Source organism: Pyxicephalus adspersus, chromosome 7 (genome assembly GCF_032062135.1).
Source record: "Pyxicephalus adspersus chromosome 7, UCB_Pads_2.0, whole genome shotgun sequence".
In the NCBI taxonomy this organism is placed as follows: Eukaryota; Metazoa; Chordata; class Amphibia; order Anura; family Pyxicephalidae; genus Pyxicephalus; species Pyxicephalus adspersus.
The window spans coordinates 30,689,695-30,715,882 of NC_092864.1; the positions used below are offsets into that span (position 1 = coordinate 30,689,695).

Here is a 26,188-nt window from a genome sequence, read left to right on the forward strand (position 1 = left end):
GGTTACCTAAATGCAGGGCTGTCATTGACTTATTGCACAAACATATAAACAGTAGTGACAGAGAGATAACAAACTCTACTGAAAGGGTCTGAGATGGCTTATTAGAGGAGGATTTACTAAGAGGTTGAAACAGTTGTAGATGAATGGGCCCAGAGGTCAAGGGTTGGGCCCAGGCTAAGCTCCTTGCTATAAATATGTCACTGGGCCAGGTTTTAATAGAGTCTGGATTTCCGCAATACATAAAACATGTTTACAGCGTGTCAGACACAGCCAAGAGAGCATGTTACATGGAATGAAAAAAGACACGTGTCCATCGAGGTCAACCGAAAGTCAAAAATAAATACTGCAAAATCTGCAGCTGATCCGGAGGAAGGCAAAAAAATGGGCTGCCATACAATTATTAGGAACACCTTACCACCTGACTCTGTAGGACTTGGACACTGCAGAGTTTGATAATTGCGCACAAGAGATATTCCAGGTAGAGAATGGTGGGCCGAGTCACCCGCTGGCTTTTTGTATACCTGGAGGATGTTGGCAGTTGTCAGCACATGGCATCATACATAGGGCTGGATTTCTCACAAAGTATACCATGGCCACTGGGGTGACAATTTTACATCTATTCCAGCTGTCATATTATCATTATATTTCCTAAAATTGCTTAGCATTGGGCTATTCTGTCCACAAATATCATGGCTCCCAACAAATACGCTTCACTATCATTATGGCACCCTCCCATATTCGGCCCTCGAGCTAGCTGGCCTAGGGGAGAAAAAAAGAAAAATCTGGCCCTGCCCCTAAACTGTGCTAGACTAGGATGCCATTTATTTTCAGAAGCAACCCAACGCATCCCTACCTGAGCAAAAAAACGCATCTGTACTGAAAAGCACCAATCCAATGCCATGGCTAACAATATATATACCTCCACCTTTAAGATTGTAAGCTCCTCTGGGCAGGGTCCTCTCATCCTCCTATGTCACTGTCTGAATCTGTCTATCATTTGCATCCCCTATTTAATGTACAGCACTGCCTAATATGTTGGCACTATAAAAACCCTGTTTAATATTATTATTATTATTATCTACAGTTACCACAAAGTCATGGTTTGCTAGGTGTGGATGGTTTTTTGGGGACTCCAAGCCACATGCAGGTCAGTTTGTAACTTTTCAAGCCTGCGTGAAAAAAAAAGAATCCCTGACATATGGATATATATAGTAACAGCATACGTTTCCAAAATAAAAGTATAATTAAAAAAAACTGTCCTAACTTATATCAGCCATGTGCTGCAGGTCTCTCTTCCTATTGTGTGCTACTTCCCCTACCTGGTAGATTGTAAGCTCTTCGGGGCGGGGTTCTCTCCCCTCCTGTGTCACTGTCTGTTTCTGTCTGTCATTTGTCATTGTCATTAGGGTTAATAATAATAATAGGAGGAAACATTTCTTTCCTTTCCCCAAGTGATCAAAATGCAACATTGTAACTTTGTATCCAATCACATGATGAGAGGCTGCAGCAATGGCTGATCTGTGCCAGACGTTGGAAAACACAGCCAAGAACTGCAACATGATTTTCATCTCTGAGTCGGTATCTCAGTCCAGGATGTAGTTGGTGACCCTGGAGGAGGCCTGAGCAAAGATGGAAGGAAAAGAAAAAAAAAAGTAATTGGCCTGATTTATTAAAGTTCTCCAAGACAGGAGAATATCATGGGGAAGCCTTGGTGATCAAGCAAACCTGGAATGAATAAAAATAATTTGCTATTATCTGGCAAATGTTTTTTACTGCTGGTGCAGATGCATTCCAGGTTTGCCAGATCACCCAGGTTCTCCTATGATAGTCTATCTTCTCCATTGTTGAGGAGCTTTAATACATCAGGGCCAAAATGATGGGAAAATCAAAATTAAAATGTTGTCACAGAACAGGGTTGATAGGCAAATCCTCCAATGGGGACACCCAAATGCTTTCAATCCTGGACCAGATCAGTTCCAAGTTTGCCGGGTCACCCAGGTTCTCCTATAAGAATATATCTTCTTCAGTCTTTTGGGAGATTTCATAAATCAGGCCCATTGTCTGGGTGCTATGATCTCTATAAATAAAAAAAAACAAAATAAAATTATGAAATAGAAATATATATATATTGCCTACTGGGTCCACTTCAAGGAATAAGAAAGGCTTTCATCATTGTTATTTCAGCTGGGAAAAAGCGTAGAGGGCGCGGCCCTTATGGAGACAAAGGCGACCTTTCCTATGTGGGTGCACTGGAGCCGTGTACACAATGGTTCTGATCTGTCCCCAATATTCTCCATTTGTATAAAGATATCATTGTGCTCAGGGAATCAATGGGACTGGCACTTCCCAATGTGTTTTGTTTAGTCCTCGGAGCCCCTTAAGGCAAAGTGAGAGAGAGAGAGTGGGCCGTGACCACGTGAAAGCCGGAATGTCAGCTGTTTTCCATCAGGGTCACCTTTACCCTTTGGTAAAGGAATACATTGCTGCCTCTTGTGTGCGGGAGATGCTTAATTAGCTGGCCAGGAACTTGAAATGATTGGAGCCTTTCTCTGAGACTTTTTTGTTCAAGTACAAGCAGGCCGCTCTCCCATTGTCTGCATCCCAGTTGTAAATAATGATATCAAACACAATAATGCTGAGCTCCGGGCAGATAGAAAAGACACAAATGAACGAAGCTTTGGAATCATTATTACATTGTTTAATGTATTTAATGAGCCTGAATGTGACCTGGCATCAGCCTAGTGCAGTCTATGTACAGCAGAGCAGGAGTGGAGAAGAAGATGCAGCACAGGGAGCCAATCATTTCAGTGCTGAAAAAGAGATTAGCTTTTCATGAGCTCATTATCCTTCACTGTCCATTCTTATGCTGCACTAGGTCAATGGCAGCCTGGGTACAGAGGATGCAAGTTGAATGATGCTGATATTTACCTAGTAGACGGAAATCTACATATCAAGCTTTTAAAGAACACAGCACCCTTTTGTTAAATCAATGCATGTGTATAAATACTTATAGCTATCTACTACCCCTCACAGGGGTCACAGTGCCCCCATGAGAATGTCTCCTTTCTATCCTTGTTCATCCAATACCATCCATAGGTAACTGAGATGCCAGTTTAGAGGTGACACAATTATGAATATCCAGGCTGCAGCCTTTGGCAGCGTTCATAAATCATGTAATCCAGATCAGCCCCTGGTGCAGCCTCTCACCCTGATACTTGATACAGGCTCAGGTTTGTGATCTAATAACCGGAGGAGAGGAGACTGAGGGCCATTTCAGACCTGTGGGGAGCCACAGTGGTCTGCTGTAGACTCAGCTGTGCTCCCATCCTCTGCCATTCAAGTGAACAGGAGGGGTTGGGATCCCTTTTTTACACACAGAGTGCAAAAGGGTTTGCAAAAGCGACATGATGCCTGGAAATATGCACTGCAACTGTTGCTACAGTCACATACAAATCCTGGTTCTGGCAGTACCCAATGTGGTGCCCTCATTTGCTGTGAACCCAGGAACTTTCAGCTATGGTTTGGCACCTTAGATCTCAATGAGACAATTTCAGTCTTGCAATTAAACACAGCGTTGTGCCAACTCCTCCTATTTACCTGTATGGGAACAGCTTGGAACCAACTTTGTGCAAACGTATGCATTGTGGTGGAGTTTCTGGTTGTCTCTTTTGCCTAGCTGGTTGCTTTTCCTGCTGTAAAGACATAGGCAACAAATACAAATGCATTACCCTGTGGTGTGATTTGCTCTGTGCCTAGGAGTGCCTTCCATTTGCAGCTGTGAAAAGTGCCAAAGACTGGCGCAATTTCAGATTGGCGTAGTGGTTTCCCCTTCCTAACACCACTAAAAAGCTTCATTGCAGTAGCCCAATAGAGATGAATGGGGGCAGCAGTGAGCTCCTCAGTACTGCCCCATAACCTGGTGGCTCGATATGAATGGCCTCTCCTAACCAATGTTTAATTAATTTTAAGGTCAAATAGATTAACGTTTAATTCTTTATTTTTTATTGAATCACCTAATTCATTAAAAACATTGCACAGTTTGATTCGAGCATAAACCTTAGCATCTACCAGTGACAACATCCGGGGGCCACAGGGCCCCATTCCTCAGCACACAGATCTATGCATGCACAGATCTATGTGATTGAGGCGGTAATTAGGGAAGTCACTCAGAAATAAATGTCTGCATGAAGCAGCAGGGTGGCTCTATTCACAGAGCCGGAGCTGGCAGGGGTGACTCTCTATTAATTCTCAGCCATCATTGTGCTGGAACATTTTAACAGCCTCTCCTGTTGGGTCTTCCAATGCTAAATGTTTACGGGGTCAGGAGGAGAGGGGGGATTCCTGCGGCAGACACAACACCTAATGAAGCGTGCTTTATACAGGGGAAAACATATGTTTCTGCTTAAATCTTGAAAGGAAAATGCTATCGATTTCACAGCTCCTCCCCGGCCCTTTGTGTCACCGGGCTGATTTTTAGGCCTTTTGCGCCAGTAAGAAATTAGATAAAAGGTTTATAAGAATTTCACATGACTAGCTAGGAGGGTAGGGGTGGCTCAGTGGTTAGCACTCTGGCTTTTGCACTGCTGGGTCCCAGGTTTGAATCTCAGCCAGGACACTATCCGCATGGAGTGTGCAAGTTCTCCTTGTGTTTTCATGGGTTTCCCTCGGGATAATCCGGTTTCCTCCCACATTCCAAAAACATGCAGTTAGGTTAATTGGATTGCCCCTAAAATTGATCTTAGACTGTATCGAACTCATATGACTATGATAGGAACATTAGATTGTGAGCCCCTTTGAGGAATACTTTATGATATGACTATGAACTTTGTAAAGCGTTGCATAATATGTCAGCACTATATAAATATTGTATAATAATAAACCAGAGAACACATTGGTGCACATTTGTGGTTCCTTCCTTCGATGAAGATTGTAGTGGACTGTCATAATGCAAGACTTTTTGCCTTGTCCATGCACTGGGATTGTGTTGACTAAAGCAGCCCACTGCATGTGGTGTAAGCAGGCCAAGTTCCACCATTTTGTTATTGCTTACTCTGGTTTTACTGCACACTGTGAGCTTCTCAGAGTTCATTAGAAGCTGTAGTAAGTTAGACAGAACTTGCCTAATTTCTTGGATAAAGGGCATCCAGCATCATCAAGCCCTTTAGCCTTGGACTGTCTGTCCTTGGCCCCTCCTTTGTTCAATGGATTTCCAGTCTTTCTACCATGAAGATGAATCATTACATATCATTACCCATCATTACATATGGACATTACCAGAAAAAATCTACATGCAAATGTGGATATACTCCAGTTACTTCAGACTAAAAGGGGTAGCAACTGCCTGCCTTGATAGAATACAACTTATTTGGTTCTTGATGTTCATTACTTTTGGATCTATGTTACCCTTTAGCCCTGGTGAAGGGGACCGATGAGCCTCTGAAACGTGTCAGATGCTATTGTGACTTTCATTATGGTCAAAAAATATCTTGTGGATTTGCAACATTCGAACTCTTTTATGCACCAGTAATATAGTAACCTTTGTTGACCTTTTAGGAATCTGTCTTTGCTCCTTCACCTTGTACATAAAGAAAAGAGCTCGGTGCTCACCAATACTTAAACTTCCTACAGCAGACTAATAGTGTGATCTCAGCCTAGGCAAAGTCCCCAGAATAAAGCTCGGCGAAGGTAAGAATAAGTGGGTCAGGTTTGAGTTTTCAAGAATCACGGTTAAAGAAAATCCCAAAAATCCGAAATATCTTTTTCAGTGAACTCCCACTTTCCAAGCTCAAGTAAAATGTCAGACATGCTATTTCCTCATTTATGCCAAATTAGATTTCTCTGTTCTCTTTAATGTAGCCACAAATAAATTGTCCAAAAAGCGGTCCCATATGCACTCAGGGGTTTCCCCTATTACAGGAACATGGAAGTCATCCAGAGAGTAGACACAGGGGGACAATACTACTGGAAGTGTTAGGATACCCCTACTCCTGATTTTGGCAGAATCATCCCAGTGTTTAAACACAATCCCATGGGCCTGTCCTTTAGTTGGGCACAGGAACAATTGTTACTTTTTTCTATTATTTCATTGTTATAAATACCTAAAATGTGCGGCTGCATCCTCACTGTTCCCATGCATAAATAAATGTCCACTGGAGTCTTCCATTGGCACTATACCACATGTTTGAAGGCCACTCAACACTTACCACTCCATATGCCAGGCCACAAGCTTGTACATTTTGCTGCATGCGCTCAACAAGATCATCACACAATGGAACAGATTTAATAAAGATCTCCCAGACTGGAGAAAATAGGCTATCATAGAAGAACCTGGGTGATTCAATTAACTTGGAATGGATTTCTTATAAATCATTTGCTTTTAGTTGGCAAATGTTTCTAATTCTTGACCAGATCTATTCCAGGTTTGCTGGACCACCCAGGTTCTCCCATGATAGTCTACAGCTTTAATAAATTTTGGCCCATTGTATTTAGGTGCCCATTTATATAGCCGTGGATTATGCTAGTTGGTAGTATTGTAAAACAGTTGTGTGCCCCCATTCACAGTGTTCAAGTGGTGGTCATCTGACCTGATAATCACTTTTATAAATATTCACCACTATTTATCATCAGTTTTAGTACGATTGTCACATTTATAAAGCAGAGATCAGCCTCTTCATCCCATTACAGATCACCAGATCATGTTCACCACTTTGATAGTGGACCACAATGGAGGTCGGTGCCATTGGCCTCCAATGTTCTGAAGAACATGGCAATCAAAGCAATGATCACTGCCGTGCAAAAACCTCTCACCTACACAAAGGGTGCATTGGGCTTGCAAGGCAGGGCTGGAATCTCTAGGTCAATTGTATCTAAAAATAAAGAAAATAATTGTACTACTTTGTTGCTTTGATAACTTGGTGGCTGCATTGGTTTAATTTGTTTTATCTTTCCACTTTTTCGATTTTTTGGATTCATAAAAGTGATCATGAGGTCACCTGGCAGGAACCTACGGTACCAACCTTCAATCACCATACCGTATCTATGGAGGATCACTATATATATACACTACTACAGAACATCTCCCACTTACCCCATCTCCATACTATTGAGGAAGGTGGAGGGGGGGGGGGTGTTGAGGTGCTATCTCTTATTTTCCAAATTGCTGTTTTTTAAACTGCTTGATCCAGCACACAAAGGGTTACCATAGCCTTAATATTAACTTTATTACCCTGCTCCCCCTCCCTGCTTGTTTTACCCTCCAATTTAATTAAAGCAAAGTGCTCGGTGTCCTCTGGATGTTGTAACCGTGTGAATTATTGTCAGCTGAATGGGATTTACCCAGTGCTGCGAACCAGGCATTAATCTCACCGTCCTGGCAGATGCTCAGACATGATGGACCTGTCTTCCAGGACACGAAACTGTCAGCCATATTGGATGCAGCAAAATTATTACTATATTAATATTTATCAGGATTTATATAGCGCCAACATATTACGTAGACCTGTACATTAAGTAGGGGTTGCAAATGACAGACTATGACACAGGAGGAGGAAAGGGCCCTGCCTAGAAGAGTTTACAATCTAAGATTACATATAGTGTGGATTGAATGTGTTTGATGGTAGGATTTTCAAACTTTAGTAAGCAACCTCTCATTCCAGGATCACCTGAAATTAAACCTAATGCTACTTTGATTTGCCAAGTTGAGATAGGTTATATATATGAAACAGGAGGAAGAGGGGACCCTGCCCCGAAGAGCTTACAATCTATCTTGGGTCATCAATCATGATAGAAGTCACTGCCTCTGACACAGCCAATTATGTCTGTGAATCTTTTCTTTTGTTCACTTTTGGTAAATATACCATTTCAATTGCTTTGTTAGATCTAATATCTACCTGTTGATCCTGCCACAGATCTTGTTCTTTGGTTTGGATTTTCTTTATAGCTGGAGTTCTCCCTTAATGCCCACAACCTAAAATAAAAAGCATGTGTAACACTCACCGGTATGACCCCAACAGCAACACACAAACAGACAGCCCGCCCCAGGGATTGAACCTGGGGAAACGATAACAGCTAATGAGGCCCATTCAGGGAGTATAAAAAGCACCAATCAGTAAGCATTACGGGCGCAGCACAGATGGCCGGCGCCAGGTGGATGCGGAAATCATTAGCTTTTGCCTGACTACTACAAATCAAGGAGGTGGAAGTCCTGCAGTCTCCAAATTTTATGTGTCTGATGTCATAAACCAGGATTTATTGGAAATCGCCCTATATTGCTGCCTATGACCTAGGTGGCATTACACCATTACTTCCAAAATCAAAAAGTTCCATGGCCTAGCAGTTTGCTGCAGTTCCATTTCTTGTATAGTGGCACCCAAATGCCCAATGCAGCAGGAACAATTCTTTATCCAATGCTGTGCCCGCCTTATTGCACATGGTAATAGGGGCAGGGAATTGGTGAAGGGTCCTTAGGGGTCGGTTCCCCGAAAGGAGGTTGAGTGTTATAGAGCAGTGATAGCACTGATCTCCCCAAACCCTTTTAGCTGGGCACACCACTCAGCATTTATTGGTAACCACCTGTATGTTTCTGGGTGGGTACTGAAAAGTTGGGTCACAATATAGCCCCCCCCCCCCCCACAGCTTCTTCCCACCCAGCTTAAACACATTTCTGGGGAGAACCAGACATAGCCTAATAAAAGATAAAACAAATTACCCAGCTTTTGTTGCACCTTCAATCAAAAGTACTGGAGTATTTTTTTCATCCTGCCGTATTATTCACTTACTGATGGTACAGTGAGGAGAGGGGCAGCTAATTCTGTCACTTTACTCCCTCATTCTATCACCATGAACGGATTGGCTCCTTGTACTGCTTCTTCTTCTCACACGCCAGCCCTGCTGTACAGAGTTGGATATCAGGATATGTGATATATTACTGCATTATTGTGTTTTAATATATAGAGTTCAGGTTTAGGTGTCCCCGAGGCTGGAAAGTGAGTATCAGAGTACAGAGTGGCACCTCTGTGTAGCCTGGGAACCTCCGCTGTGTCACGGTCGCACCGCCTTCTTATAAGCAGCCGCCTCCGAGTCGGACTGCAGGTGCTGCTTTAACAATGAAATGACTAATTAATGTAAGACAAAACTGCTCATTGCAGCAAAGGTCACAAAAATGCAGTCCCAGGCTCCATCTGAAACCGAACGCTGAGCGGCTCATGTTATGCCCTAAACACCGCCATTGTTTTAAAAAGTCAGAGTAAATTCTATGTTATTCCCTCCAGACCCTGGAGAGATTGTCACACATGTTATGGATGGGGGCTTCCTGTGTGCAAGGCTCAGGAGGGTGTAAAGGGAAGGTTTTTGTAATTTCAGGCTTTCCATATTTGAGGGGCAGCAAGGCGCCTCTAGTGGGCGTGAGTGAGAACATCTCTCCTGCTAGGAAAAAGGGGTTCCCAGATCGCCACCATGTGCACTGCAGCAATTCCATTTTGAATCGAGTAGGGTCGATGTTTTTGCTGAAATTTTCCGTCACTTTCCTTCCTTATGACACTACAAGAAGAAAAGGAGAAATCTTCCCCTTTTAGACAACTGGTGCAAGAAAAGTCCCCATTGAAAGATTTTCTTTTCTGATAACTCATTTATAAAGTAATTTTAGAACTGCACCATGTTCATGCCACTGCCTAACTACCAAAATAAATACATAAATAATGAAATAAATCAATGTTAATATTATTAATATTAAATAGGACTTATATAGCACCAACATATTACGCAGCGCTGTACATTTATTAGGGGTTGCAAATGACAGACAGACACACATGAGGAGTGGAGGACACTACCCTGAGGAGCTTACAATCTAGGAATAAGTAACACACAATCCCTAGTAATAGAGCACATCCATGAATCTTACAAATGTGCTTTTCTCTGTCCAAGCTTTTGGACTCTGGAGCATTGAAAATTAAAACTGGTCAGCAGGGGTCCTAATATGACTGGCTATCATCCAATCACAGAGCTATATCAGCTCTATTAGCCAGCAGAGAGCTTTGTGATTGGAGGGAAGAAGGTCACGGTAAAGCAAAACAGACAGCAGATTGCACCCTCTAGTGGTAGATATCTGCTGTCAGGTATAAAGGGCCCCTAAATCTCACTGCAGGATATCAATAAATTAACATGGGCCAGGTAATGAACAATACCATTGGACACAATAGAAAATGGGAACAATAACTGCAAAGGAGTCAGAGAAGTCATAGAAGACCCTGATATAGCCATAGTCAGCTCATACAAACTGGGCCCAAGGGCTGGATATCTGGGAAGGGGGTACTGGCACAACTCCACACATATAGATAATCCGAGAATAGAGCTTTAGGAGGCTTCAAATTCTTGACTTTCTATTGCTAAAGCTTAATCCCTTCATTGAGGCAGCTCACACAAAAAGAACAAGGGATTCAACAGAGGTACAGGGAGCCCAACAATACTGAACATCACTTACAGTCCAAAACTTTTAAATCTTTCAATGTATTTCAGGGATCAACACACAGTATGGCCATAGAGACTTGTAACTTCTGCTGCAGCTTCCTGTACCTAGTTATGGGCCTTAGAAATGGGCCAAAATACATGGAAAAGGGGCCATTAGGCCATGGGCCTCATATGTACATTAGGGCCCCTACAAATATATTTGATGGTTGCACCAATCTGGAAACATTGGGTTAAATCCAGTGTTTAAGGGACAACATATGCCAAAATAGTTGGATCAGGAATGGGATGACTTAGTCCTTACTGGTAGACATCCAAAGTGGTCTCTAGAGGTAGAAATAGTGCATGGGCCCTAGCAGTAGACATATGGCATGGGTCCTAGAAGTAGGTATCTCACAAGGTTTCTAGTGGTAGACACCACACTTATTCATTAGTGGACATCCTTTTAAGTTCTTCGTGGTAGACATCTTGCATGGTTCCTAGCAGTCGACATCCCACATAGCCAGACGTACCCAGTAGTAGACATCTTTCATAGCCCCTAGTTGTAGATATCGCTCAAGGCCCCTAGTGATAGACATCCTGAATAGCCTCTAGTGGTAGATATATCTTATGGCCTCTAGTGGTGGATGTCTCTCATGACCCCTAGTGGTAGACATCTCTCATGACCCCTAGTGGCACATATCTCTCATGACCCCTAATGGCAGATATCTCTCATGACCCCTAGTGGCAGATATCTCTCATGACCCCTAGCGGTAGATATCTCTCTTGACCCCTAGTGGAAGACATCTCTCCTGACCTCTAGTGGTAGACATCTCTCCTGACCTCTAGTGGCAGACATCTCTCCTGACCCCTAGTGGCAGACATCTCTCCTGACCCCTAGTGGCAGACATCTCTCCTGACCCCTAGTGGCAGACATCTCTCATGGCCTCTAGTTGTAGACAGTAAAGTGAAAGGTCTCTTGGGACAGGAATAAATGCAAACGGTGCTCTGTAAAGCACTGTAGAATTGGTTTCTTCACTTACATAAATAAATTTTACCAAAATTTACACATAATGTATGACAAGCTTATGGAAGATTGCTAATTACCTTGTCACTCCGACACAGGCGTACTGGGACCAGGCAGCTGAAAATATATTTCCCCAATTGCAGGAGACAGGCGAAGCACCGAGTCAGCCTCGTCATTCTAACAAATATCACTTTTCCAGTATCAACAAAGCCAACCGCACAACTGGTCTTCTCTGCTGGCAACAAGTCTGCATCCGCTCTCTAAGACCACCCCAACCCAATGGCCCCGAAATGTGTCTTCATCCTCTTCAAGGGTAATTTAAACCTTCAGAGATGTCAGCAGACTCAGCAATCCCAGGAACAATGCATAAGTCCAAAATCCTGAGCCCAGGAGGAGTGCAGACCTGTAGCGATGCCCGCTTCCCACGCAGTGACAGGCGTAGGATGCTGAGCCATGACGATGCCAGCCAGTCCTCTGCAAGCAAGACACAAGTCTGATAGAGGGACAGGAGCGTCAATGACAACCTGAGTGCCTGCAACAGTGTCTGAGCTCCGCAGTGTGTGTCTGTGTGAGCCGAACATCCCCCCTTGGACACTCAACCACATACTCAACTGCTGAATGTGCTATGAATTTTTATAAGCACTCACCATTATTATCTGCAGGGAGGAGGGGGGTAATGAGTGGCTGCTCCATGGTGGAGCACTAGGACAAATTAGACGAGGATGGCCAGAGTCAGGGATGGCCATGACCTGCTTACGTGCGGTCCTGGCCAAGATCCAACTTGACCTAATACAGAAACAGGTGTCAGTATTTAGTACAATGTGCTGCATTTTGTTATATTTTGATGCACTGATCAGACTACTTATCAAAGTTGACTTGCATGCGATCCATCGTGCAAAATTAAATGGGTCAGTCCAAGTGTTCGGTAGTTACGGCAGAGGTAAAGTGTATGGAAACCCAAATAATGTTAGATTTGTTCCCTTTTGGCCTAGTTTGGTCTAAAATAAGTGTTTTAATATATCTGCTCCCCATAAACACAGATCCCTTGGGGTATTTAGAGTTCAGTGTGTTGGTTGCCCTTTATTGGGGCATAAATAATTAGGGTGTGTCTTTTTTTATACTTCAACATCTTCTAGGAAGAGAAAAAAGGTTCTTTACTTATCTGCCTGGGTGAGGGGTCTGCCTTTAACGCCCTTAAAATATGCCACCATAATCCCCCCATACGTGGGATAGGTTATTGGGAAGAGGCCTTGTCCCTTAACTATGGGACTCCCACTTTTGATATATATAATATAGGGTCTGATATGGACAGAAATTGGGTGGCACACTTTTGCTGCCCCCTGCTTTTCTGCTGCCACACATTGGTACATATCCCCCATGGTGGTGCTGCTGACCCAACACCTTTTATATGACAAGTGTTAGCTACTTAGCCCCAAAAAGAAGTCAAAAGTGAACACAACATTCATCCCACACAAACTTCAATGAGGTACTCTGTAGTACCTCAAGAAGGTTCACAGAAAATCAAAAGTATGTTTGCCCATCATTAGACAATACAAAAAAAGGTCATCTGGGCCTCAAATAGGGAATATAATACAATAGATAGAAAATAAAATAAGCAATGGTGCAATATATGGGCAACTCCCAGTACCAATTTTGCCTCCTTGTAAAATTGTTTGGATGAAGAAGGAATTTGTACAGCAACACTTTTTGGTTATAATAGTAAATTGTAAAACAACATCAAGAATATCACAGCCCTGTGGTGCAGACTGCAACATCATGCATGTTGCTATTGCATTGGTGTAAAATCAGAAATTTTGGCCACTCTAACTGGCACAATGTGCTTGGATCCTGCAGAGAATTATTCGGCATGGCTGTCCCCCTGGATAAACATTGCACGACCTCATTGGGTGGAAAGACTATTGATAGTGAGTTGCCGCATGTTCCACTGCTCATTTTTTTTGTTGAAAGATTTCAATAGCAGTTTGTTTAACTGCAAAGATTACGGCACAGGAAAAATAATGAGCAGATCTTGGCTGCAATAGATACTTTCATGATTGCGCTAATAATTATTGCCCTGATAAATTTCATGCAGCTTAAATATTATCGCACTGGCAAGTGATGACACCCACAGGCTGCCAACAACCTAAAGTGTTTTTCTCTCCGTAGTCATCCGTTATGCACTGTCATAAGCCGGAGATTTCAAGCCTGGCTCTCCGGTACGGCTAGGGGCAGTGGGCACGGATGGGGTTGGCCTGGACCCAAGCGTGGGGATACTCATGAAGGGTAGGCCAGCACCGCAGAGACAGACATGTGAGTGATAAGCAGCCTGCTGCAGAGTATTAATTAGCAGCAATACATTTCATTAGAGGAGAGAGGCCGGGCACCAATCACAAGGTGGGACGGGTGGGGGAGAGAGAAGAAAAACGAGGACAGGGCAATAAAACAAGAGAATAGACATCCAGGAACACTAATCAGAGTCAGCGGTATTCCATATGCAGCTGTGCTATCATCTGCAGGGTGATGATACTACCTGCTCACAACATTACTAATCCTGAGCATGATGACCTATGTGTTCTTGAACTTGGCAACCACTGATTTTATGAAACCAATAGGGGGGGGGGGGGGTTCCCAATTTTGTGGTCAGTATATCAGCCAGAAATAGTGATCACAAGCAGACTGGAGGCTTCATAAATAAGCCTGCAGATGGTACTGCAGCCTAAAGTGGAAGTCGTATCTGTTTTATATTGTAATTGTCAGCTACAGTAACAGAATTAAAAAATAAAGCAGAATATTAAAAACGTTTTCAAGTCTATAAAAAATGACTAGATATGCAGTTGTCATGTTAACAGACACATGTGGACACTGCTAAATTTGGATTTCCTTTTAAGAAGGGGTTAAATGTTTAGCCCACTCAAATTTAATAGTTAAGGTATTGGTAGGGCATGACGGGTTGTAGGTCCCTGGTTTCATGTACATTTTGAGCAACCCAACAATAAGATTTTCCTGCTGTCAGTCCTGGCTCTGTTCCTGTTCATCCAGGAGTTTTGGGAATTCCCATTAACCTGTTAATGCTCTGGCTTCTCCTATTATATTATTTATATTATAAAATAAATACAATAGCATGAGGGAGGGTGGCAGCCCTACAATATGGGCATAGCAGGTGTGCAGACCCAAAAAATCTGAAACAATGATTATAAGAACCCCTCAGAATGAGAATTGCAGGTGTACAGATCCAGGATAATGTGAGCCAATATCAACCAATCACTGTGCCATATTGACCAAACATTGAATTTTTGTATTGGGTGGAGTCTGGTACAATTTATATATTCACATTTTTTTTTGATGCAAACCTTCCTGATTGAAATCAAGTGAATTTCTAGGTTGCAGATATTTATTCCCAGCTGTTGTAAATCATGCATGGAATGATTGCATTGAAATGAAGGGCTCCCTCTAGAGGCTTATCTGCAAATAAGCCTCTGAAACACCCCAAAAATTACACTTTATATTTTAGTATTTTACAAAACATATTACAAGCTGCTTACATAGCACACACTTTGTGCCAACAACTTTGCCTAAATGTCTTGGTCTGGTGAGGAGTTAAAACCTCTGAAACAGCAAATATTACATTAATAAAAAACTTTTTCAAGCAATGTTGCATATTTTTGCACATGGCACCAAATGAGCCTCATGATATTAGTAATTTGCATTGCTTTTATTTATTCTCGGGCAGTAGGATGGGCACTTTGATGCAGGAGCCTGCGGAGAGAATTGTGCTACATTCCATCAGCATTGAACAAGTGATTCATAAACTACAATGTTTTCCTGTGGCTGAGAACATGTCCCTGCTTTCCTCAACAACACCTCGTTAATTGTTAGCTGTGCGCTTGTAAACGTTAATGCACAATGTGGTTCATCCGAATACACAGACCCGCAGGCCTTGTGAACTCTGGGACCAAATCTGTTTATTCAGCGATAAGTTAACTCTATCAGTACTGGCTCAGGCTTTTTATTATTTAACCCCATATCCATGTGCATTCTTCATTGAATAAGCCACTCCGTATATTTGTAGGTGATCCAGATCCTGCTATGTTAAAGAGAAGAACCCTTTTATATCAGGTTGTACTGCACCACTGCTTAGGTCACATCAAAACATTAAAACTCATAAAACATTACGAGACATTATCAGACACACGAGTAACGGGAAGGGTCAATGTGGTAAATCATGAAAAAAAAAAAAAAAAGATATAGGAAATTTCAAAAAGTTAACTTTTTTGTATTAGTTTTATCATTTTACTTTGGCCTTGTGCGCACCGATTGCCTGGTGCAGTAATAATGCAAGGACACAGCACAGCACTGTATTGCATTGGTGTGCACTGAAATAAGACATGTTGCTATTTTATGCACAGCACAAAAATAAGTTATAATATTCATTAAATGCAACAGTGATATTAAAGTGATAGGAAATTATTTAAGAGGAAATATGGGAACCCCTCCCCCAACCCCCAAAAAATAGCATAGGAACTCAATAGTGGAAGAGCAACTCAAGATTCTCCATCCATTGTACCAGTTGCCATCCCTACAATAAGCAATATGCACAAAACAGAAGAACTAGAGAGGGGGGGCTTTTTGGCTACAATAAATATATTTTACTGAAGCTAATGATAGTTAAAAAGTAATTCTAGGCAAAGCTCATCTGGACATAAATATGACAAAATATGAAAAATAAAAATAAAGTTACGTAGAGATGTTATTAAATGAAATGCAGATATCTCTTTTCCAGACACGTTTCGCCGTATGGCTCAGGGGAGCGTAGAGACTTTAGTATAGTGATGTTGCTGAATGGTAGGGTTAGATGGGTACATATGTAGTTCATCAATGCGAAGAAAGATATCTGGAGTTGTGAAATTCCCAAATGAAGAAAACATCCTAGGTTTTTTTTTTTTTTTAATTATTAGGTATGATAACTATGAAGGTTCCAGGGAGGAGAATAAAGGAATCAGAGCAGCAGCAGTTCATCTTTTCTTAACATTTATATCATATTATATTTCATTCTTTGTCGTGTTTAAAGTCCAATTGAGCTTTGATTAGAATTACTTTTCAACTATCAATAATTTCAGTAAAATATATTGATCGTTGCCAAAAAGCCCTCCCTCTCTTCCAGTTGTTCTATTTTGTGCATTTTACATAAGAAATAAAATGGACAATAATTTACAAGGTATTACTGTGTATCAGCAGATGCATTTTCTTTGCTTATTTATATACATTGCAGTATCAACAGTACTTATCAGAACTCTTTTTCAAATTACAATGTTTTCTATATTTGTGGCTATTGGGTTTATATGGTGCTAGGCTTGCTGCAGACAATGAAACATTGTAGCACAATCACAAGAAGGGAAGGACATTAAAACACTGTAGCATGAATCTGACCATATACACCAGTGTTTAACATGGGGGAACTACTGATATACCTTCAGGTCTTCAGAGAGCTTCTTCTATAACTACAGATCACGGTACATTAGTGTGGTGATCAGTAGGAAGAATTCTTCCATTGGAAAGAATGTCACCCTTACAGATAGACAAAAAGATCATTGGTGTCACCTAAACTGACCTGAGAGATACAAATTGCTCATTACTTAGAGAAACCACAACAATCTCTGAAGGAACTCCGGTTGAGGAATACTGATCTAAACTATAAATTGATTATTTAGATCTTATTTGGGGCCACCATGGTACAAGGTCAGTGTTTTTATTGGAATTTATATTATTCTAGGGCCTGTTTACATCACTGTGTTGGGTCAGTGTGAATTGTTGCGTGTTGCATTATTTTGAATGAGCTGTCAACCCTCCGTAAGACCCTCATTGAACCAGAAGCGATGATTTATTGCAGAGCACCACACGGTTCACATATGTGTGTTGCAGTAATCTACAATACACATGCATTGAATTATGTACGTGCCATTTAAAATAAACAGCACTGCTATGCATCATTCTGAGCTTCATGCATTTCTGTGCTTTGAAATGCCAAAAACAGTTGTGCTCGGATGAAAATCTGAAATGTGCACAGCAGTCCCTAGATGTTGTTCATTAATCTGCAGTGGTGAATTGATGAATTATCAACTTGAAACAGCAGATCTGCATTCCTATGGAGTAAAGCACAGTGGGGTGCCACTCATCCTCCTCTTTATTCTTAACAGAACAGAACAGTGTTCATCCATTCTCTTGGAAAGGATCTCTAGTGAGATTGCTTCCAATGACAATCACCTGACGTGTATGCTGGGATAGAGGGAAGGTGTCTGGTAGTTCAACAATGCTGATAAAAGTACAGCACAGAAAGTGCACATTGTTTGTTTTTTAGTTCATAAGATTTCTGCCAGGGCCAACATTTATTTTTTTGCAGTAGACACCCTATCTTCCATTGGTATACTTAACATGACAGCATGTTGCAATAATGCACCTGTATTTCTATTTTTGAATCCCCCCTATTTACACAGCATATTATATACCACATCTCAAAATTCAAATGAACAAAAAAGTTTCATCTTGGAATTGAAACTTTTTTGCTCACTAATGCATGTGCGTTAACACAATGCATCGCGTGAAAAGAAATTAGGGAAAAGGTTGCAATAGCATAACAGTTTCATATGATCATATTTAAAAATTTACATAAATGAACTCAAATTCCAAAAAGAAAAAAGTAAAATAGTTGGAAAATTACCATTTCTGCTGCGATCGGTCGCTCTCATGAATTTGTCTGGAAGCCAAAATCAGATTTACGTTTTACAATTAGCAGTAAAATGTTTGCGGTTGAAGCTGGGAGGAGGAATGGCTGGAGCTGAATTTAACAGCCCAATTAACCTTAATTTGCTTTTTCAAACTTTGTTTTTCCTCTGTGATCTCTCTGGGCTGTGGAAAATTACAGCAATCACTTACCTTGTTCTAATTTTTGTTTTCCTTCCTTGTCAGACAACAGCCAATAAAAAGTGGGATGAATGGAAAGCATGAGAAACATAGAAAACCTGATATTTACTTTCATATTGAAAGCCATTATCTGCAAATCAATGTGCATGCAACACTCAGCAAATTTTGACAGCTGGGCAGCGATCAGATGGGAAAAAGTGCTCATTGCAGAAGCGACATCGCCTGTATCTTTGAGAAATAAATCTCTAGCTGATGGCACATTTATAAGTAAAACTTTGGTTCCACTTTATTGGACATTCAGCAAAATAAAATCTGGGAATTTAGGATAAATACTAAAAGCTCTATTTATAACTGATTCTCCTATCAATTCATCTGAAATTCGCTGAAAAGTTTTCAAATCTCTCATTTCAGTTCCTATTAAAACAATAAATCGCCCTGCCACCTAGTGGCCACCTGTCAAAGAGCACAGGTGTTGCAATAGGAAATGCCCTCCCCAAGCAGATACAACCAGAGATTGAGGACAATGAATATTAGTTATTAGCATACAGGATGATAGATAGATAGATAGATAGATAGATAGATAGATAGATAGATAGATAGATAGATAGATAGATAGATAGATAGATAGATAGATAGATAGATAGATAGATAGATTATTCAAAATGGGCCCCATACATAAATGCAGGCATGGGCAAATATGAAGTGGGGGCCCCTATTGCACAGCAATTCAGCTCCCTGCCATTCAGTCAATTAGGGCCCTGGAGAAGGTGGGGGCCCTGAGCAATTGCTCAGTTTGCCCAATTCTTTAATCAGCCCTGTGTAATTGCTTACAGTCACAGCCTGGAACCAATCAGCACCCCTAATTCCACCTAGATGCTGCCCCAGCTGCTCACCTGTGCAATCATTACGTCATGACCGGTCCCCTCCAATCCGTCCTCTGTAAAAAGACATTTCCGTCCTCTGTAAAAAGACAGATCCGGTGGTACTGAGCGGATAGGACAATCTCACCCCTGATGGGATTAATTCTGATCCCTAACAATGCTTGGCACAGGCCTGGAGTGGTCAGAGTGACCCCTTGGTCAAGGTCCCCGCCAGTCCAGGGGCCAGTCACCCTGAGCCCAGCTTTTCCATAACAATTCTGCCCATACACTGGAATGTGGCAGTTGATCATTAACCGAGAAGAAGGATCAGATCACCGTGCAAAGAGCAAGATGTGCTGTAATCCATAACGACCAATCACAGACAGGCTGGGACAGTTTGAGTTAACAAAACCAAATAATTTACATAGATTTATGCAATGCTGCACCATCTGATCCTGGTAGGAAAAAAGAAGATGCCAGGACTACCCCTCCTATAAATTCTAGGTCAATGGCCATCAAGATAATCCCATAGATTTATTTCTTTTCAAAGCTGCCATTCCAGTGATGGCTACATGGCATTTCTCGGGGTGCATTTTTTGTTTTCCTCGCCTAAAATTGTTATCCATTATAATCCCATTTCTGCTGTGGATTGCACAAAGCTATAGCAATTCGATGGCACCAATGATGGCACCAATGCTTTCAATACAAATCTAAGTCCACCAGCTGACCATATATGTGACACGCTCTTGTATTGCAGGTCATTTGTAGAATGGAGATCTCCATGATGTTGTATTGACAGGTGAAAGCTGTATTTAGCAGACTGGGGCAGCTCAAGCTGGCAAGACTGCCAATGGATTGTGCCAAGAAATAACACGCAGCTCTTGGCAAAGTCACCGACATTGTCAATAGAATGTTAATCAGCATTATGGATAAATGTCACCTGCTACTCAATGTAGAATACAACCTTCTGTTTGAAGCTGTAAAGCAGATCTGTTTTGCAAATTATAAAGATTTTATATAAACATTGCTTTTACTCAAATATAATTTTCCATTACCATTAGAAAAAGGAATCTCAGTTTATACTTGGGGCACACCACTAGATAGCGCTGTGTTCTTGTGTAAAGTATATAACAAACTCTTGTCATCTGAGACATTATGATATTATTACAGTTTCTTACACATGTTACATGAGGACATTGCGCCATCTACTGATGACCAACAATAATGCACAAAAGATCATTTACCAATCATAAACAACTCAAAAGTACTAAATTCATCAACCTGTAAAAAGGGGGAAGAGAAAGACTGAGCCCATGTAAAAATAATTTTGTTTTCCTTTCCTGGTGTTTAACTTTGCATTTCTCACCTTCTAAAAGCGATACAATTTTCAGATTGGGGAGAATTGTTGTGGACAAGTAGATAATCTCTCTACCCCAATCATTGTGGAATTTCGTGATAATCCTGTCGCCAGATGACAACAATGTATAGCAGAGCGGACCTGTGTGGGTGGAATCTGCACAGGTTTAATGTGCAAAGCGATAGAAGGAACACAAAGATTGGCGCGCAGGGGTTTAAAAAACATTCCAAAGGGCGTACGTGTGCGGTCACACCCAGGTATTTATCATAGCTGTATTTATTACTACTCAGAGGGGTGCATTATACCAGAGTGCAGTACAAAAATGCATTGTTCATGTTAACCCCTTACAGGAAGTACTGGAAGTGTTCATATTTTATTTTTTATTTAATACATTGCCCATTCTGGGACCATCCCACACCCCAGAGTACAGCCTGCATGGAGTATGTATGTCCTTGCTCAGTGTGATTTGTCTCTGGATTACCCAGTTTCAGACTATACCGTAATTGGGTATCATTCATCAAACTGTGCCACCATGCCTGATTAGGGTCCTGCAAGTGGTATGATCTTCATGGGAATACTTACCTTCTCCCAGAGTATGCAGTGCACAGTTTCTCCTTGAAATAGTCAGCCTTTACCCTTAGTAACACACACATAAGCAGAACAGCTTACATCCAGCTGAACACCTGGGCTCCTATTGCACCGAAGGAAACAAGCCTTGCAATATAGTTATATACCATTTTCCTCCAGTGGCACCCTTGCTTCCATGTTATTTTTTTCTTTGTATTTATTTCCAGGTTAACCCATTCAAAAGGCAATGACAAAGTCTAAAATAAGCCATCCTCAATCTCCAACCCATTGACAACTTTTTAGTAGCCCCCACTGCTCATTTTCTCCTGAAAAAAACATTTTGTTTACAGAGCTGAAGCTCAAATTAAACACACAGCTGAATGTGTCAAAGCCTCGATTGATTCCCGATCCTTCTCACATTTCAGCTGTGAAAAAAGGATGTCAATAGGAGTTCATAGAACAATCCCCAACACCAGCATTCCTATAGATTGTCCTAATCCCCAGTAACACGCGTATGAGAATACAATCTATGGGTTTATAAATAACTTAGGAACATATTGATGGTTCCCATGTTCTCTTCAACCCATTGCGTGAGAAACTAATATAAGGCCAACGCGTTTCGCAGTAGTAATCATAGGGCTTCCTCAGGATTATGTAAATTGATACATCTGCATATCCAGATTTGCTCAAATGAACATCAAAGAAATTTGATTCATCTAAACCAGGGTGGTAAGTACACATCTACATAGTAAGGTTCAAGATAATAAGATTCTTCAATAGTAGCTATGTATTTGAGCATGCAGTCATTCAAGAGAATCCTGGAATATTGTCTCAAAGTACTGGCTGGATATTGAATTCCAGAATTAAGGACTGCCTGTAGCACGCCAGAGAGATGACATTCAGAAGAAGATGGACTATTACTGTGAAACGCGTTAACTAATATTAATTCCTCACCTGATGGGTTGAAAACTGAGAATGGCAGAATGAGCTTGATTCTTGTTTATTTAGCTTTGGAGGAACTTAGAACCAATTAGGTCTTTCCTATTTTCTCTTCAACTCTTCTATCAGGTGAGAAATGGAAATAGGTCCAATGCGTTTCGCAGTAGAAATCATACTACTTCCTCAGTAATATGTAAATTGGTACATGTGCATGAAGACTTTCTCAAATGAACATCAAAGAATTTTCATTCATCTAAACCATGGTGGCCAACAGGTTATCAGGACAGGTAAGTGCTCATAAAGATGTGCTATGTATTTGATCATGCATCCTTCCAAGCCTGTTGTTGTTTCAAAAATACCTGGAATATTGGCTCAAAGTACTGGTTGGATATTGATTTCCAGAACAGTACAATCCCTCCTGTAGCACGTATTCAGAAGCAGTATGATCACTACTGCGAAGTGCGTTGGACTTATTTTCATTTCTCACCAGATACATTGGAGAATGAGAGAATTGCAGAATGAGATTGGCTCCCATTTATCTGACACATTGTCCAATCTTGTGCATGCACAGATTCAGGGACCATCATGAGAACTCAAAGGATTGCAGCATGGGGCACAACAAGGGGCTTTGGGAAAAAAGATGGAAGCCAAAAGAGCGTGGGATTCACTGGGTGTGATAAGTACACAGAATGAGGGCTTTCAAAAAGGTAAGTGATGTTTTAATGCAAGTTCTGCTTTAAATTCAATCCGATCAGTTAAAAAATTCAGAATTTTTTTTTAATGTCAATGACAGGGCAGCAATGTAAAAAAAAAAAAAGCACACACAAAAAAGACGCATGTATCGAGCTCTACTATACGTGTCATTTGTCCAAATTCTGAGTTTCAAGGTCAGAAGGGCTCCAATCCAAGACAAAATTGACTTAGAACTCTGAGCGCTGCCATCAGTTTAACTGAAATCACCTTGTCTTATTTAGTACAAAGTCAAAAATAATAATAAAAAATGTTTTTATATCTTTTTGTAAATGTTTTCACTTAAATGGGTTAAATGTTGGGTGAATCTATGGTGAAAACAAAACCATTATTTCCTCCTGGCCTCTCATATCGTTGTTTTATCGTTCTGATGCCTGGAGACGTTGCAGGCCAATTTCCACTCTCATCCGCCTTATAATGAAGAGACAAAGGAAGCGGCCAAAGTAAATACGAAGCTTTATACGCAGCAAATTGTCCGGGGACACAAATCTGAGTATTGTTCTACGCACCAGGAAGAGATCATTAGCTGCGATAGTTTCCTCCGGCATCACTTACAGGGAGAGCAATATTATCACACCGGACACAAATTAGAGCGAATGGAGACTCTGACAATCAATTCCTTTTATGTATTCCCGTTTGGTTTGGTAAATACACCACTAGAAGCGGTTATCTACTTGGCATGTGCAAAAAAATAATGATTGATCCTGCTGGAAATCCAGGGAGCTTCTAATGTCTTGTGATGTATTCAAGTCTCCAGCAGTGGTGTCAGCCCTGCCCTGTTTGTCATTGAAAACTACAGAAAACTTCTTCTCCTGTCTATGGTATGAAGAAGAGGAGAAGAGAAGCTTAGGGTGACAACATCCTCTCTAGGTACAATACCGTCAGTGAGGGTTGTCACTCATTGCACTGGCAGAAAAACAGTAAAAGAAAAAAAAAGAAAACTAATGCAGCCAACACATCCAAGGATGTAACATATTACTTGGGTACCAAGCACCCAGAGATAATTGGGACCCTTTTATAATGGAGAACGCCATGCACTCCCAGTGCTCTGCTTTTTGCCACACACTCCATGATTAAAGATGGCTGTGCACTAGCTGAAAATGATCACAAAGTTCTTTCGGCTCGAGCAAAAAAAAGCTCCATGATTGGATGAGAGTCAGTTATGTGACTTTGAGAGGTGATCATATGAGAGAATAAATTCTATGGGGCTTCCATTTTTATTTTATTTTTTTTTATACAGAGATCTGCTTTTCCATCTTCCCAAACCTGAAGCACTAAAGAGCGAACTTGTAAAGCAGAATATTGTGATACCAAAGTATATATAATCCAATTATGTATCCAGCTCTTTGATAGGAGTTATAATTATTATTAAACAGTTTTTATTGTTTATAGCGCCAACATATTACACAGCGCTGTACAATAAATAGGGGTTGCAATTAACAGACTGATACAGACAATGACACAGGAGCAGAGGACCCTGCCCAGAAAAGCTTACAATCTAAGAGGTATTCTTTAATCCGTCAGACACAATGAACAAATGGTGGCACTTTGTTTTTGACCCATAGCGGCTTCATTTGACAAACAGACGACTTTGCAGTTTTCCGATTGAAATCCGTCAGGAAGGCATCTTAATCCCGGCCCTCCTGGTTGGGGGGCTATTGGAGAGGCTGGGAAGTTGTTGGCCCTTAGCTAGAGGGGGGCCCCGCTCACACAGGATGGTTCAACCTGGAACCTGAACTTTGAAGGGGGATCGGCGTGGTATAAATAGTCCATTGTCAGCCTATTGTATGACCTGCTATTGGTATTCTGACACGGAGAGCTCGAAAAACATCAAGACAATTGCAAATGATTCCTTAAATTTTAAAAAAATGTTTGGAGTCACACTGGAGGGTGAATCCTCCCATCACCAGACAGTTAAAAAACAACCATACTTTATTAATGAAAATACCGTAATTACAAATAAATGCACTTTAAAGCAAGATTCAGGCCACTGCTTGCATCACAGACAAATATGTTTCAATTTATAAAGCACAGTATTGTTCCTGACTTTCCTAAAGAATGAGACCTGTAGAGTGCAGCTCTGAAGTCACATATTGCACCCCCTTCCCTTTCCCAGACAGTACTAAAATGGACAATATAAACTGTAATGAGGGCACCACAAAGGGCAGAGATGGGCACATTGGAGTGCCGGGTGAATTAACAATGCACTGGGTACATAACAATGGAAGTAAGTAAAGCATTGTACAGGTTATGATGACCCCAAAGCAAAGAACAATATTAACCCCCCATCTCCCGGACAATGAACTGCAGATGTGCCAGCTGACAATTCCTGTGCTGTGCCCATTATAAGCTCTTACTCTGCACCAGGCATCTCCAAAGGTTGACGAGCTTTGCCTAATCTGACAACAATGCCCCTCTACACTTCACACTAGGAATCCTTGTGTCACCGCAGCCTGGCATTCCCTGCTTAGTACAACAAATGGCCCAGCAGAAAAAGAACACGGGACGCTGTAGCTGTACAAAAAATGCCACCACGTGTGTCAAAAATGATTGGCCAGAGGGGATTTACAGATAAAGTAGTCATTTACCAAAGCTGTTCATCAAGGTGAATTTTCACATTGCAAGGGATAATTCACTCTGCTTAGTGAATGTGGTGATGGTATAGCAAAGAATACCCAATCACATGCAAGGAAACAGCAGGATTGCTTTTTCTTGCACCTGATTGGATGGTTGAAGCCAGCCGAGCTTCATTTTGTTTAAGTAAAATATCCGCTGCAGGGGAAAATTTACTTTGCTATGTGAACAGTCATAGTTCTCCCCAGAGGGTTTTAGCCGGTTGCTCCGCCCGGCTGATTTAAATACCCCGCCCAGCTCTCGGCAGCTCTCATCCTCGGATGCACGGATCTCAGTGAAGCTGCTCTGTGTCATCCGTTCAGAGGATTGCTGCTGCTGGAGAGGTTAGCACACAGTTCCAGCCTTCATGTGAAAGAGACACAGGCAGCCCCGCCCCCATCTCATAGCACGAGCTCGGATTTCTTGCCTGTGAAATGTATCCAGTGTGTATAAAGTATCCATGTCATTCTGCATCCTCATAGCTCTGTATACAAACCTCCATATCTCCTAAGCTGTATGTCACAATGACCTGTAATTTTCAGGGTGTACAGGGGACCCTCATAGATACTAGTTATTACAATTTCAGGCCCCCAGATTTAAAGAATTTCAAGATATGGGGGTCACAAATGTAAAACGTTAGGAAAATTTAACTTTGGGGTTGCTGTTTCAGAGAAAAGTGCAACTAGGAGTCCTAAATTGAAAGTGCAAATTGGGGAC

General features: G+C 41.4%; 1 protein-coding gene across 4 annotated transcripts in view; it reads right to left on the reverse strand.

The window, feature by feature from the left end:
- Positions 1 to 26,188, reverse strand: part of TNS1 (tensin 1) — a 271,239-nt gene that overhangs the window by 220,368 nt on the left and 24,683 nt on the right. Inside the window, exon 1 of one of the 4 annotated variants that reach the window (XM_072417971.1) lies at positions 19,279 to 19,458. The exons of the other annotated variants lie outside the window; for them this stretch is intronic. Coding sequence (XP_072274072.1) covers positions 19,279 to 19,290 — 12 coding nt within the window. The 5' untranslated portion in view covers positions 19,291 to 19,458. Of the gene's footprint in view, positions 1 to 19,278; positions 19,459 to 26,188 lie in introns of those variants that run through there. 4 annotated transcript variants of the gene reach the window in all.